Consider the following 17,242-nt stretch of genomic DNA (forward strand, 5'->3'; position numbering starts at 1 on the left):
AGATAGCGCTTCGCCTAATCAGAATAGCAATAATTAGCATAACAAAGTAAGACAAAGCAAAGATGATGTTCTTTACAGGAAATGCTCAATATGTCCACCATCATTCCTCAACAATAGCTGTAGTCGAGGAATAATGTTGTGAACGGCACTGTAAAGCATGTCCCTAGTTATAGTCAGGCATTGGCGTCGTATGTTGTCTTTCAGCATCCCTAGAGATGTCGGTCGATCACGATACACTTGCAACTGCAGGTAATCCCAAAGCCAATAATCGCACGGACTGAGGTCTGGGGACCTGGGAGGCCAAGCATGACGAAAGTGGCGGCTGAGCACACGATCATCACCAAACGACGTGCGCAAGAGATCTATCACGCGTCTAGCAATATGGGGTGATTTTTTGGTTCTAATAAAACCCCATGTCATTCCAAGCATGTGTGTCAATTTTCACCTGTGTATCTACATTATTCCGTGGTTTAGTAAGTTTTCAAATTTATACTGACTTTTTGATCACCCGGTATCTAGGCGTAACGTTGCAAAGGAATACGAAGTGGAATGAGCATGTCAGGATTGTAGTAGGGAAGGTGAATTATCGACTAGGAAAAGGGAACCGCATGTAGGACTCTAGTGCGACCCACTGGTGAGTGTTGTTTGAGTCAGGATAAAAGGAGACATCGAAGCAGCTAAGAAGGCAGCTGCTAGATTTGTTACCAGTAGGATCGAACAACACGCATGTGTCACGGAGATGCTTCGGGAACCCAAATGGGAATCAGTGGAGGGAAAGCGACGTTCTTCTCGAGGAGCACTACTGGAGGAATTTAGAGAACTGGCGTCTGTTGTTGACTGCAGAGCTATTGTGACCGTAGAAAATTTTAATTTTTATTTTTGCTTTTGTGACCATAATAAAGAGTCTAGGCTCCATAGGCAAACAGCCAGCCGACAATAAGAAATAGTCCACCAGGACATAGGGACAAGAAAAGCGGCGGAGTCTGCCAAGTATGGCTTGTTGATAAAATAACTTAGTGTTTGACTTCTTGCCAGAAGAAGCAGCACGAATCTAACTTGCGCAATGGAAGACGCAAACACCAGGGCGATAGTACAGCAAGAGAGAGAGTGTCAGTCACGTGCAAAAAAGAATCGTGTGGAACACAAATATGGCTCTGAGCACTATGGGACTTAACATCTGTGGCATCAGTCCCCTAGAACTTAGAACTACTTAAACCTAACTAACCTAAGGACATCACACACTGCCATGCCCGAGGCAGGATTCGAACCTGCAACTGTAGCAGTAGAGCCTAGAACCGCGAGACCACCGCGGCCGGCCGTGTGGAACCAAATTAAGTTGTGTGCAGCTAGAAACGAAAGTGTCGTGTGGAACCGAAGGCATTGTTGCACAAGCCGACCAATTAGAAACGAGAGTGCCGTGCGGAACCATAGGCATTCTTGTGCAATCCGATCACTTAGAAATGAAAGGGTCGGGTGAAACAAATTAACTCGTGTGCACCCAAGTACATGAGAAACGTAATAAAAGGCCAGGCAGCGGGATAGCTAGAAGCAGAGATTCAGATGCAGATTCAGAGCCAGTGTCAGCAGTTTTGAGATTCCGCAGCGAGACGCCAGCGGCACCGAGTAGGCCCATAGCAGCCCATACAGCTGATACAGACTTCAACTATGAGAAGACGGTGATAGACTCTGGTGGACACTCAGAAACTGCAGGTCAAGTAGGATTTTTAGAGTGTCGTTGGAATAGTGTTGAACGGAGGCTGTTAGTCTTTGTCTCAATTACTTAGAGAGATTACAGTGCTAACCAAGAACAAGTGATTGCTTTGTTCTTGTTTCTTAAATGTACCGGCAATTAGCTTTGAAGTAGCAAGTCCGAATAAATAAACTGAATCTTCGCAATCTGCGACATCGTCGCGAAAAAACACAGTGACCCGTATATGTAATAAATTTCCTTTAATTTACGTCTAGGGTCACAATCTTTTCTGTTTAACAGATTAACGGGTTCAGTCTTTAATGACCATCATCAGATCTGTCTCATAAAAACAAAGTCCTAATGCACTGCAGCCATAGTGGCATCGTCAAATGTTAAATGCGGAATCAGCACCAACATCGTCAAATACATACAAATCACTTGGGTATGCCCGAATCTCATGGTCGTGCGGTAGCGTTCTCGCTTCCCGCGCTCGGGTTCCCGGGTTCGATTCACGGCGGCGTCAGGGATTTTCTCTGCCCCGTGATGGCTGGGTGCTGTGTGTTGTCCTTAGGTTATTAAGGTTTAAGTAGTTCTAGGTTCTAGGGGACTGATGACCATAGATGTTAAGTCCTATAGTGCTCAGAGCCATTTGAACCATTTGAACCACTCGGGTATGTGATGTGATTTATATGTATTTAACGATTCTGGTGCTAATTCCGCATTTAACGTTTGACGATGCCACTATGGCTGCAGTACATTAGCACTTTGTTTTTATGAGACAGATCTGATGATAGTCATTAAAGACCGAAACCGGTAATCTGTTAAACAGAAAAGATTGTGACCATAGGCGTAAATTAAAGGAGACCGAATCTTACTAAGGGGTTTACGGTCCAACACCCCACATAAGTATATGTAAGAATAAGCTTGATAGAAACTAACCACTCTTATCTGCCTAGCCGGCTGTTGGGGCCGAGCGGTTCTAGGCGCTTCACTCCGGAACCACGCGGCTGCTACGGTCGTAGGTTCGAATCCTGCCTCGGGCGTGGATGTGTGTGATGATGTCCTTAGGTTAGTTAGGTTTCAGTAGTTCTAAGTCTAGGGGACTGATGATCGCAGATGTTAAGTCCCATAGTACTCAGAGGTATTTGAACCATTTTTCTGCCTATTGCAATTCTGTAACCTAGTTTCAGGAAACTTATTTGCTTCAAACTAAGGAGATTCTCTCACCCTCATCTCCGATATAAAGGTTGACAGCAATTTATAACTAATCCATTGTCGTTAACGTCCCGATTGCGCTAAGCAGTTCGCACTTACTTCATTCTGGTATAGTGAGGCTGTGCCGGGACGCGACAGAGCGATTCTACTGCCGCCAACGTACATTTTACGTAAGGAATCGTGGAGATAAGAGAAATTAGTGCTCTTGGAGACGCATACAGCTCTATATGCGGGTGGAGCCGGAAAAGAAATGACTAGTAATAGTACAGGTACCTTCCACCACGCGCCATTCGGTGGCCTGTGGAGTGTGTATACACGGTGTTACAAAAAGGTACGGCCAATCTTTCAGGAAACATTCCTCACACACAAAGAAAGAAAATATGTTATGTGGACATGTGTGCGGAAACGCTTACTTTCTATGTTTTAGCTCATTTTATTACTTCTCTTCAAATCACATTAATCATGGAATGGAAACACACAGCAAAAGAACGTACCAGCGTGACTTCAAGCACTTTGCTACAGGAAATGTCCAAAATGTCCACCGTTAGCGAAGATACATGCATCCACCCTCCGTCGCATGGAATCCCTGATGCGCTGATGCAGCCCTGGAGAATGGCGTATTGTATCACAGCCGTCCATAATACGAGCACGAAGAGACTCTACATTTGGTACCGGGGTCGCGTAGACAAGGGCTTTCAAATGCCCCCATAAATGAAAGTAAAGAGGGTTGAGGTCAGGAGAGCGTGGAGGCCATGGAATTGGTCAGCCTCTACTAATCCATCGGTCACCGAATCTTTTATTTAGAAGCGTATGGACACTTCGACTGAAATGTGCAGGAGCTCCATCGTGCATGAACCACATGTTGTGTCGTACTTGTAAAGGCACGTGTTCTAGCAGCACAGGTAGAGTATCCCGTATGAAATAATGATAACGTGCTCCATTGAGAGTAGGTGGAAGAACACGGGGCCCAATCAAGACATCACCAACAATGCCTGTCCAAACATTCACAGAAGATCTGTGTTGATGACGTGATTGCACAATTGGGTGCGGATTCTCGTCAGCCCACACATGTTGATTGTGAAAATTTACAATTTGATCACGTTGGAATAAAGCATCATCCGTAAAGAGAACATTTGCACTGAAATGAGGATTGACACATTGTTGAATGAACCGTTCGCAGAAGTGTGCCCGTGGAGGCCAATCAGCTGCTGATAGTGCCTGCACACAACTGGTTCTTCCGTAGCACTCTCCATACTGTGACGGGGTCAACGTTACCTTGTACATAGCAACTTCTCTGACGCTGACATTAGGGTTATCGTCAACTGCACGAAGAATTGCGTCATCCATTGCAGGTGTCCTCGTCGTTCTAGGTTTTCCCCAGTCGCGAGAGATAGGCTGGAATGTTCCGTGCTCCCTAAGACGCCGATCAATTTCTTCGAACGTCTTCCTGTCGGGACACCTTCGTTCTGGAAATCTGTCTCGATACAAACGTACCGCGCCACGGCTATTGCCCCGTGTTAATCTATATATCAAATGGGCATCTGCCAACTCCGCATTTGTAAACATTGCATTGACTGCAAAACCACGTTCGCGAGGAGCGCTAACCTGTTGATGCTACGTACTGATGTGCTTGATGCTAGTACTGTAGAGCAATGAGTCGCATATCAACACAACCACCGAAGTCAACATTCCCTTCCTTAAATTGGGCCAACTGGTGGTGAATCGAGGAAGTACAGTACAGACTGACGAAACTAAAATGAGCTCTAACATGGAAATTAAGCGTTTCCGGACACATGTCCACATAACATCTTTTCTTTATTTGTGTGTGAGGAATGTTTCCTGAAAGTTTGGCCCTACCTTTTTGCAACACCCTGTATAGATGTAGACGCACTTGGTCCCCTACCAGCCGCCAATCGCCGACTCGGAGAGCTTACCGGTGTAGCAGGTGGGGCAGGCCTTGGCGCTGCAGTAGGCGTTGCTCACTGCCCTGCCGACCACGGCTGGAGCGCCGCACGAGTACTCACTGGCGGCCGCGGGCGGAGGGCCGAGTCGGACGCGGGGCGTCGCTGCCGGCTGCGCGCTCATCTCGCCTCCCTGGCCGCCTCTCCGCTGGACTGGCTGGCTGGGGGAACTGCTGCTGCCCAGCTACACGCCGACGCTCCGCTCGGCTCCGCTCAGCTCTGAATTAAACACAGCCGCCGCCAGCCGGTCGAATCGCGCGCAGTCGATACTGCCTGTCTCACGGAAGTACCGTAGTCGGCGCATCTCTATTATGGATGAACACCAGTCTGCTCTAACGGCGTGGGCCGAACGACCCGCGCATCACTCGTAAAGATTTTTCCCCTGTTACCAGCACCCGCCCACGCCCAGATTAGCCTGCCCGAGAGCGGCACGGACGGGTCCTTTTGCAATTCTGAACAGAGCTCGGGCTAGACTTCCAGATTTCCAGTGCGGCGAGGAACTACCTTGCCAAATAATTTCATAGGGAAAATTGAAATTAGCAGTCAGATTCTGGCAAGAGGACGATGCTAAGCGCCTGCCATGTCATCCTCTACATGTGCCTCATTTGGATGGGGTATGGTGGGACCTGGGATCAACAGATCAGCCTCCAATCATTGTCAACAACCAGAAATTGGAACCGTTGCTTCAGATCCAACTATACAACTGGCCATTAAAATTGTTATTCCAAGAAGAAATTCAGATGATCAACGGGTATTAATTGGACAAGTATATTATACTAGAACTGACATGTGATTACATTTTCACGCAATTTAGGTGCACAGATCCTGAGAAATCAGTACCCAGAACAACCACCTCTGGCCGTAATGACGGCCTTGATACGCTTCGCATTGAGTTAAACAGAGCTTGGATGGCGTGTACAGGTACAGCTGACCATACAGCTTCAATATGCATTGTGACGAGCCAGTTGCTCGGCCACCATTGACCAGACGTTTTCAGTTGGTGAGAGATCTGGCGATTGTGCTGGCCAGGGCAGCAGTCAAACATTTTCTGTATCCAGAAAGGCCCGTACAGGACTTGCAACATGCGGTTGTGATTTATTTTGCTGAAATGTAGGGTTTCGCACGGATCGAATTAAGGGTAGAGCCACGGGTCGTAACACATCTGAAATGTAACGTCCACTGTTCAAAGTGCCGTCAATGCCAACAAGAGGTGACCGAGACGAGTAACCAATGGCACTCCATTCAATCAAGCCGGGTGATACGCCAGTATGGCGATGACGAATACACGCTTCCAATGTGCGTTCACCACGATGTCGCCAAACACGGATGCGACCATCATTATGCTGTAAACAGAACCTGGATTTATCCGAAAAAATGAAGTTTTGCCATTCTAAAACTCAGGTTCGTCGTTTACACCATCGCAGGTGCTCCTGTCTAGGGTAACCGCAGCCATGGTCTCCGAGCTGATAGTTCATGCTGCTGCAAACGTCGTCGAACTGTTCGTGGAGATGGTTGTTGTCTTGCAGACGTCCCCATAAGTTGATTCAGGGAATGTGACGTGGCTGCACTATCCGTTACAGCAATGCGGATAAGATGCCTGTCATCTCGACTGCTAATGATACTGCTCATGGGATCCAGAACGGCGTTCCGTATTACCCTCCTGAACCCACCGATTCCATATTCTGCTAACAGTCATTGGATCTCGACCAAGGCGAGCTGGAATGTCGCGATACGATAAACCGCGATCGCGATAGGCTACAATCCGACCTTTATCAACGTTGGAAACGTGATGGTACGCATTTCTCCTCCTTACACGAGGCATCACAACGAAGTTTCACCAGGCAACGCCGGTCAACTGCTGTTGTGTATGAGAAATCGGTTGGAAACTTTCGTCATGTCAGCACGTTGTAGGCGCCAACCTTGTGTGAATGCTCTGAAAAGCTGATCATTTGCATATCACCACATCTTCTTCCCGTCGGTTAAATTTCGCGTCTGTAGCACGTCATCTTCGTGGTGTAGCAATTTTAATTGCTAGTAGTGTACCTTGTCAACTGGTCTCAAGAGGCAGTGACCACTCCATTCAGGGCCTCCACAGAGGAAAGACCCTTTTAGCTGAGACAGTATAAGGTGATCCCTGACAGCTGCTGTGGGCTGGGTGTAGCAGCTTCGCGGAGCTACCTCTGTGGTGGCGTGAGCTGTCGCCAACACACCAGGCGGCAAAGAGGTTGCGAGAAGGTCGGTAGTAGGCACCGGAGCAAACGAACCTATCAGGAGAGAGGCCAAAGACAAACTAACGCGCCGACAACACCTTCTCGACCGCCACTATTTATATTGCTACCGCGGACTGGAGGGTCAAGTCAAGCATCCAGTGAGTCAACGATTTGAGGCATCAGGCGCAGCCCAGTGGGAATCGAAGTTAGCTCAGCCTCTAGCTCAGAGTCAGTCAGCACATAGCGGCCAGAGTAATGTACGTAGAGGACATGTACTTCACCAGCAGTGAGACTAACATGGGCTATTAAGGAAGAGCTTCTACCACAACAACTAACTTTAGTCGCCTTCTTATTTCTTATGAATAAAGAACCCAGTTAACACTTATGTGCAGCTATGTTACAGAAAGAGGATACCGGCCACCAAACAACATCCTCTCCTTGCTTCCCATGGTATTAACCTACAGTGGCAACGAGACGATACCAAAACCTCAACGTAGCGTGATTTTACAAACGTCTCTGTAGCAACGTCACAATGTTACGTGAGCTGTGGAGACTGCTACTGTTTTCACCGGCAGCGTTAGGGCTTCGCAGTTGAAATGTTGAAACAGTTCTGCAAGCTGTCAGCTATCTTCTTAGACCGTCTCAACTACAGCACCGTTTACAATAGAGCCTCTGTCCTGTGAATGTCAGACAGACACACAATGACCACTCAGCTTCCAACAATAAAATAATTCAACTGGCTCTGAGCAGTATGAGACAACATCTGTGGTCGTCAGTCCCCTAGAACTTAGAACTACTTAAACCTAACTAACCTAAGGACATCACACACATCCATGCCCGAGGCAGGATTCCAACCTGCGACCGTAGCAGTTGCGCGGTTCCGGACTGAGCGCCTAGAACCGCTAGACCATCGCGGCCGGCTGCTTCCAACTATAGAGGCGGACTGGCTTCCCAGATAAAACCTGAACTAACAGTCGTGGCACTACTCATGCCTACTGCCCTATACACTGAGGAGACGATACGCACACATTCAGATGGCGGCAGTATTGCGTACACAAGGTATAAAAGGGCAGTGTATTGACAGAGCTGTCATCTGTACTCAGGTGATTAGAGTGAAAAGGTTTCCGACGTGATTGTGGCCGAACGACGGCAATTAACGGACTTATGCTCGGAGTTAGACGCATGGGACATTCCGTTTTAGATATCGTTAGAGAATTCAGTACACCAAGATCCAAAATGTCCAAAGTGTGCCAGAATACCAAATTTCAGATATTACCCCTCACCATGCACAACGCAGCCGTCGACGGCCTTCACTTAACGACCGAAAGCATCAGGGCTAACAGGCAAGCATCATTCCGTGAAATAGCCGCAAAAATCAATGTGGGACATACGACGAAAATACCCATTAGGACAGGGGCTATGGCAGCAGACGACTGAGGCCTTTGATAGCAACACGACACCAGTTGCAGCGCCTCTCCTGGGCTCGTGACCATATCGTTTGGACCCTAGATGACAGAAAACCGTGGCATGGTCCGATGAGCTCCGATTTCAGCGGATAAGACCTGATGGTAAGGACTGGGTGTTGCACAGACCCCACAGAGCCGTGGACCCAAGTTACTAACAAGGCACTTTGCAAGCTGATGGTTGCTCCATAATGATATGGGCTGTGTTTACATCGAATGAACATAGTCCTCTGGTCCAACCGAACCCATAACTCACTGAAAATGTTTATGTTCAGCTACTTGGAGACCATTCGATGGATTTCTTTTATGGGAAACAATGCGCCATGTCACCAGGCTATAACTGTTCGCGATTGGTTGGAAGATTCTGGGCAGTTCGAGCGACTGATTTGGCCAGCTAGACCGACCGACATGGACGTAACGGTTCGTGGACAAAATCCTGCAACGGCAACACTTTCGCTAGTGTCACGAACGTTCTTCAGACCAATCTCTTATAGTTGTAGCCCAGTGCTGTGACACACTGTCATCCATAAAAAGTGACTCACTAGGAATACAAAAAAGTGGCTACGTATAACTCCCGTAGGGACTGCGAACTTCACGGGCTTCATACGCGAATGGAACGGGATGAAGCTCTAATAAGTGGTACAACGGAATGCGTCCTCTGGCATGCACCGTGGTCTGCAGAGTATTGTGGTAAATACAGATCTTTTTCGATTTAAACCGACAGCGGAACATCCTGATAACTCACTACACCATTTCCGACCACAGCTGAATAATGATATCGCACGATCGCAGATGTCAGCTGTTCTAGAATGGCACGTGCAGAAATGCGAGCAACACGTGAATAAAAAGGAAAAGATACGGTTATATGTGGATACTAAGTTAAAGTAGATTACTGATAAGCTGTGGTGGCAGTAATTACATTAGTCGTACCTTAATGTGCACACATTTACCACAGAAAGTCTCCGGTGATGAAGCGTTGTGCTAAGAGTTGTCAGCAAGACTGCATTAGCGCGCATGGCGCACAATTCCTCCACCGTTACAGGTGTACCGCGTTTTTCGCCAAAATTAGGGCGCTCCTGTTTATCTGCGACGTACCCGCAGCGTCTCTTTATCCCTCTTAAAACTCAGGACACGGCGCGGGGCTCCCTTGGGTATCTCTAACTCGTAAAAAAATGGTCTACCAGCCGCTCTGAAGGCTTCTTAATGTTTCCGGAACCGGCAGAAATTTGCTTGTAAATGAGCCAGAAGAACTTCACGCCCATCGTTGCTACTTACGACATTAAACTTTAACATCGCTAACATTTTTCTTACTTTATAAGCTCACTTTCTCTAGCTATTTGTAAACCAGGGTTAGGGAAGCGGTGAGTGAGATTTCTTATGTAGGAAAACCCTAAATTCGAAAGCTAGTGGAACATACTTTAACCCTTTATAAATCTCACAACATTGTTCTATTTTATCGCTTTTTCATAACTTTTTTTCGTATGAGCATCAGTTCCATCTATTTTCCCATACTACCGTATGCTAAGTACGTGACGTGAAGCATCGTCTATGGCATGTAAATATGGAGCAGACTATTCGGGTCTTGCATTATTAATTTTCCTGATTTGCAACAATAGTGTCTTCTTATTTAACATTCTGATTAAGCTCAGTGGTTGAATACTGTATCTTACTGTCATACATACAATTACTTACTGGCTTATTCTTACTCAGAACTTTTGTAGTTACTGGACTAGGAGAGAGAACAAATAATGTAGTGATTTTCTGAGACGTTTTTATTGCATCTTGCAACCCAGTTCACGACTTCATACGCCTTTGAGTGATTCTCTTATTTTTTGACAAAATTTATGCATTGGTGTATTCTTAACATACTATATGATGAACTTAAACTGAAGGTAAAATATTTTGGAATGCTAGCCCGTGTCAGATTAGATTTCAGTTTCTTCTACATGATCAACGTTTCGACCCCTCTGCTGGAATCTTCATCAGGATTTTCTGGTGTTCACTATTAGCTAGGCAATGGGCTCATGCAGAGGTCCAGCGTTTGATTCCCGGCAGTATCAGGGACTTTACCCGAGCTGAAATTCATGTAATGGTGTGCACTGAATCTCATGAGGGCTGAAGTTACTTGATGAGATGTACCGACATTATAGGAGGCAAAGCTGAAACTGACTGGGAGAGGAATCTGCTACCCGCACGTCCCTGCACACCACTACAAATGATAGAGGGAGACATGGCGGCCGAACATCATCTTATAGTCAGCCGAATATGATAGCCGCGTTCGTGAGTTTGTTAACTGTTGTAGTAAAAATACTACAGAGGGCGTGCGTGCGAGCAGTCGTTGAAGGGCAGTTTATAGTGCAGGAATTACAGCCGATTTGTTTGTAGCCTCAGAGCACAACGGCGTGTTGACAAAAATTGTTATAACTAAAATTTACTTATAATGAATTCATCAAGTGGTCCCCAGTCGCAAGTAAGAAAACTGCAATATCTGTTCAGTAAGTTCAATCTTTAATGAGTGCCACAGCCTGCACTACATGGACCGTGAGAGGCCAAGGGCTTCAGATGGACAGACATAACTGTTACTGAGCCCTAGATCTGCTCATGCCAGAACGAGTCCGACTCTCTCATCTTCCAGATCTAGAATTACACTGGACTTCACAGAAACTTTGTTATGGGGTCTAGAATACATAGGTTGGTTGGTTGGTTTGGGGGAGGGGACCGAACAGCGAGGCCATCGGATTAGAGAAAGATGGGGAAGAAAATCGGCCGTGCCCTTTCAAAGGAACCATCCAGGCATTTGCCTGGAGTGATGTAGGGAAAGCACGGAACAGAATACATAGTCGCTGGCCGGTGTGGCCTAGCGGTTCTAGGCACTACAGTCTGGAACCGCGCGACTGCTACGGTCGCAGGTTCGAATCCTGCCTCGGGCATGGATGTGTGTGATGTCCTTAGGTTAGTTAGGTTTCAGTAGTTCTCAGTTCTAGGGGACTGATGACCTCCGAAGTTAAGTCCCATAGTGCTCAGAGCCATTTGAACCAATACATAGTCTGTTATGGGAGAACCATTGAGGTCCATTCCTTGAAATATACAGGCATTTATTTGCCTTGCATCTGTCCAGCACAGAGGAAGATCTGCAGCGAGAGATGGGTGTAGAGCAATTGAGTGTAAATACTCTACCAACTTCCCTGAGAACTGATTGGTCAAAGCAATTTATTTGGACAATACAAGGGCCCTAAGCGGCATCCACAATGCAACAACATGTAGTTGGCATCTTGGTGACAAATTTGTTATTTCATGACGCCAGTCTTCTGAATGGTCTGATGTGGCCCATCATGACTTACTCTCCTCTATCAACCTCTTCATTTCAGATCAGTATTTATATTCAACATCCTAAATTATTTATTGGATATATGCCAATCTCCATCTTCCACTACAGATTTCACCTTCTACAGCTCCCTATAATACTATGGAAGTTACTCTCTGATGCCGTAGTATCTGTCCAATCACTCTCTCTCTGCCCATAATCAATGTTTCCACATATCCTTTCGTTGCGAATTCTACGTAGAACCTGTTCCTTTCTTATGCTATCATTCCGCCCAGTTTGCAAAATCCTGCTATAACATGACGTCTCTAACGTTCAGTTTCCATACTTTTCCGATTTTCGCAGATTTCACCATTCAGAAAATTGAGCTCTTCGCATCATGACATGCGATAAGCACATACAGATAGCGATAGTACACAAGGTATAAAAGGGCAGAGCATTGGCGGAGCTGTCATTTGTAATCAGGTGGTTAATTTGAAAAGGTGTCCGACATGGTTATGGCCGCACGACGGACGTTAAGAGACGCTGAATACGGAATAATAGTTGGAGCTAGACACATGAGACGTTCCATTTCGGAATATGTTAGGGCATTCAATATTCCAACATCCACGGTGTCAAACATGCGCTGAGGATACCATTCTTCAGGTATTACCTCTCACCGCGGACAATGCAGAGGCCAACGGCATTCACTTAGCGACCGAGAGCACCGGCGTTTGCGTAGAGTTGTCACTGCTAACAAACAAGCAACGCTGCGTAAAATAACCGCAAAAATCAATGAGAGACATACGACGAACGTATCTATTAGGGCAGTGCGTCGAAATTTGTCACTAATGGGCAATGGGAGCAGACGACGTGAGTGCCTTTGCTAACAACACGACATCGCTTCCAGCGTCTCTCCTGTGCTCGTGACCATATCAGATGGACACTAGACGGCAGAAAAACCGGGGCCTGGTCAGATGAATCCCAATCTCAGTTGTTAAAAGCTGATGGTAGGATTCGAGTGTGGCGCAGGCACCATGAAGCCGCGGACCCAAGTTGTCAACAAGGCACTAAGTAAGCTGGTGGTTATACCATAATGATTTGGGCCGTGTTCACATGGAATGGACTCGGTCCTCTGATTCAACTAAACGGTCATTTTCTGATTATTATGTTCGGCCATCTGGAGGCAATCTGCAGCCATTCATAGTAATAGGGTCTATCTTCAAATGTGTACTAGTTCAGGTTCTTCAGTAATTCTGTGACTCTTTCTCGCGTGTGAAACAAACTATCACCATTAGTGCTACTTTCTTTCTATACGTTCAACATCCCCTGTTAGTCCTATTTTGTACGTGTCCCACATATTTGTTTCCACGAAAGTTGTTCACTTAAAAGTGAATACGCACATACATTTCCGATGTGCTAGAAGTCAGCATATAGTTCCACTTACAACAACGTAGCTGACCTATATTTGTCGTATAAAGTAGAGCCAACAGGAGCTACTTTTAATCTTATTGATAGTAACTTAGGCCTATCTTGTTGCTGAAGGTAACGACTGAGACTGGCATGAAAACACCAGTTAGCAGTTTTTACAACGAAACAGTCGATTCCGGCTGCCTTGCTTTTCAACTTTATCGCATTTCTCGGACACTTCTACGACGAGTTTCAAAGCCAACCTATACAAGTGCATTTACTGTAATCACAAACGAAAGGAGCGGGTAAAAGATAATCAGACGAGCAAATAATCCTAACACCATCGGTCTGGTTGCCGATACTACGTACGAGATCGTGCTCAAACGTAATGCCTTCGAATTTTCTATTCTGTTCTCAATACCGGTTGACGTGCCGCGTGTCATGTATGTTTCTCGGTCGGTTTCCCTGCATCACTGACGCACGATGCAAACATCTGCCGCTGGAGGGACCCGAAAAAAAAAAATGGTTCAAATGGCTCTGAGCACTATGGGACTTAACTGCTGAGGTCATCAGTCCCCTAGAACTTAGAACTACTGAAACCTAATTAACATAAGGACGTCACACACATCCATGCCCGAGGCAGTATTCGAACCTGCGACCGTAGCGGTCGCGCGGTTCCAGACTGTAGCGCCTAGAACTGCTCGGCCACCCCTGCCGGCGGAGGGATCCGAATTGTGGCGTGTAACATGGAGGGGTGTAACGTAACTACACTGAAACGGCAAAAAGCTGTTATAGGCATGCGTGTTCAAATACCGAGATATAAACGCCTATAAACGCCTATATAAAACAGCAAGTGTCTGGCGGAGTTGTTAGAATGGCTACTGCTGCTACAATGGCAGGTTATCTAGACTAAAGCGAATTTGAACGTGGTGTTATAATCGACGCACGAGCGATGGGACATATCATCCACGAGGTCGCGACGAAGTAGGGATTTACCCGTAAGACAATTTCATAAGTGTACCGCGAATATCAGGAATCCGGTAAAACATCAAATCTCCAACATCGCTGAGGCCGGAAAAAGATCTGAAAGAACGGGACCAGCAACGACTGAAGAGTATCGTTCAACGTGACAGAAGTGCAACTCTTCCGTAAATTGCTGTACATTTCAACGCCGGGCCATCACCAAGTGTCACTGTGCGAACCATTCAACGAGACATCATCGATATGGGCTTTAGGAGCCGAAGTCCAACTCGTGTAACCTTGATGACTGTTCGACACAAAGCTTTACGCCTCTCCTGGGCCCCTCAACACCGCCATTGAACTGCTGATTACTGGAAACATGTTACCTGTCTCGTTTCAAATTGTATCGAGTGGATGGAAATGAAGGGTATGGAAACAACTTCATGAATCCATGGACCCTGCATGTCGGCTGGTGGAGGCTCTGTAATGGTGTGGGACGTCTGCAGTTGGAGTGATATGGAACCCCTGACACGTCTAGATACGACTCTCATAAGTGACGCGTACGTAAGCATCCTGTCTGACACCTGCATCCATTCACGTCCATTGTTTATTCCGACGTACGTGCGCAATGCCAGCGAGATAATGCGACATCTCACACGTCCAGAATTGCTACAGAGTAGCTCCAGGAAACTCTTCTGATTTTAAACACTTCCTCTGGTCATCAGACTCCCCAGACATGAACATTATTGAGCACATCTGGGATGCCTTGCAACGTGCTGTCCAGAAGAGATCTCCACCCCTCGTACTCTTACGGATTTTTGGTCAGCCCTGCAAGATTCATGGTGTGAGTTCCCTACAGCACTACTTCAGACATAAGTCGAGGCCACGCCACGCCGCGTTGCGGCACTTCTGCATGCTCGCAAGGGGTCCTAGATGATATTAGGCAGTTGTACCAGTTTCTTTGGCTCTTTAGTATATGTCGGTGTGTAAGGAACAGCGTGTTGTTATCGAGTTTCAAATTCGAAGACTTCGTCCACACACAGAACACAGTCTCCTTCAGCGTAACAATGCCAGGCCACAAACGAACCCTGTGAAGTCTGCAGCAGTCCGACGCTTCGGATTCACTGCCATCGATCATGCTCCGTACAGTGCTCACTTGGTCCCATCCGATTTTCGTCTGTTCCCAAAATCGAAAGAACACATCCGAGGACTTCACCCTGATAGCGATTAAGCGATGCAAGCAGAAGTGAGGTTGTGGCTTAGACAACAAATTCAATTATTCTACATTGATGGTATCAGTAAACTGGTCTCTGGGTGGAAGAATTTTATTCTTAGCCAGGATAACTATGTTGAGAAATAAGTTTAAGGATAAAAAATTCGAAGGAATTATTTTTCAGTACGCTCTCGTATTACTACTGAGTACGTGAACATCTTATAACAGAGCTCGCGAGGATCCGAACTGCAGATATGCCCTGGTGGCCAAACACACTACAAACGCTCCACAAGGCCATCATTCGTGTGGAGGAAGGCTTCAGCACGCCATGCCATCGACGCTTGTACCCGTTCAAATATCCCAGGCGTTTTTCGAATGTACTGACAACCATCCCGGAGTCCTTGTTAATTATTAACACGAAATAAACCGAATCGTTTTAGTATCCTCACACCAAAAAATCCAATGGGTTCACCTCGTGAGACTTGGGGTGGTCGTTTTATTGGCGACCCACGACCGACACACTTGTTGTCGAAACCGTATTTACCAGCACTTATGTATCCTGAATAGCCATAAAATCAAATGAGTGATTTTTATAACTTGTAATTGACTCCTTATTTGGGGTGTTTCGAAATAAACGCAGCCTTAGGCGGTAAAACTGTCATAACATTAGCAAGACTGCGCTTGTGTATACGTCTGTGGGCGAAACCGTTAATTTCCAGACCTATGGTTGTTAGGAAAGCTAATTACGCATACTAAGATACACCGGAAACCTCTTTTTGATGTCCTGAAGATGTACAAAATGAAACGCATGCAAGATGTATAACTTATAACTGAGTGTATTCACATGGTGAATTTCTGTTCCATTCAATGGTCTGTCACGCGGTAGGGAAACCATAGTATTTCACTTTAGACTACTGGAGCATTCTATAGCATTTTTTCTTTCATCAATCCAACTATTCCGTTTATTACGAGTTAGTATGATGTTTTATTGTGAATGTAATCACCTACTACGTAAGCTGTTTCTTTTATTTTATTTTTTATAATTGGTCATACAATTTTGTGATAGAGGGTTGAGTAATGGACTGAGCGGCTGGTCCTGGCGGTGGTTCGAGTCCTCCCTCGGGCATGGGTGTGTGTGTTTGTCCTTAGGATAATTTAGGTTAAGTAGTGTGTAAGCTTAGGGACTGATGACCTTAGCAGTTAAGTCCCATAAGATTTCACACACATTTGAATATTTTTTTGATAGAGGGTTGGCTGCGTGGCGTATACATCAAATGACGGTAAAAGTGGCAGTATTAATGCTAACATTTCGTGCTCAGCAATGTAAAAAGAACGTATGATATCTTACCGGTCAATTGCTTCTCATTTGTTGGGGAACAATAATGTATGAGGACTTTCCAAACTTACTGACGTTGCATGAAACTCCACTACAACCTCCACGTAGAGCTTTTAAAAATGAACAGCTATTAGCAAATAACCTAAAGTACACTAATTAACACTTAATCGTTTACAGAAAGCCTCTTCGTATAGTATACAGAGTGAGACGGCCGCCAGGATGACGACATCTATCAGTTATGTTTGCACGCCCGTTATGGGCTCCCTTTCTTTGCTAACTGTGTTTGGAAAGTACACTGCCAAGAGTAAATATCGGATTCATTTTTTCACGTAGTAATTAGTTTACGATCTCAGAGTCAATGTTTGGAACAACTATTTCATTTCCCGGTAACCAGTGCGTCCGCAAAAAGACTCGCTGGAACGAGGACAGAGTCAATATTGACGGACCCAAAAAAAGGGAGAGACAGCGCAGTTTATAGGGAAA

At 46.0% G+C, this 17,242-nt stretch overlaps 1 protein-coding gene across 7 annotated transcripts in view; it reads right to left on the minus strand.

The window, feature by feature from the left end:
* The window catches only part of LOC126356321 (complexin), a 653,706-nt gene that overhangs the window by 202,322 nt on the left and 434,142 nt on the right, over positions 1-17,242 (minus strand). Inside the window, exon 1 of one of the 7 annotated variants that reach the window (XM_050007290.1) lies at positions 4,930-5,092. The exons of 3 other annotated variants lie outside the window; for them this stretch is intronic. In XM_050007290.1, coding sequence (XP_049863247.1) covers positions 4,930-4,990 — 61 coding nt within the window. In that variant the 5' untranslated portion in view covers positions 4,991-5,092. Of the gene's footprint in view, positions 1-4,839; positions 5,093-17,242 lie in introns of those variants that run through there. 3 more of the 7 variants (XM_050007288.1, XM_050007287.1, XM_050007289.1) reach the window with 3 other exon arrangements.

The sequence above is a fragment of the Schistocerca gregaria genome, chromosome 3, assembly GCF_023897955.1.
Source record: "Schistocerca gregaria isolate iqSchGreg1 chromosome 3, iqSchGreg1.2, whole genome shotgun sequence".
NCBI classification, from domain to species: domain Eukaryota; kingdom Metazoa; phylum Arthropoda; class Insecta; order Orthoptera; family Acrididae; genus Schistocerca; species Schistocerca gregaria.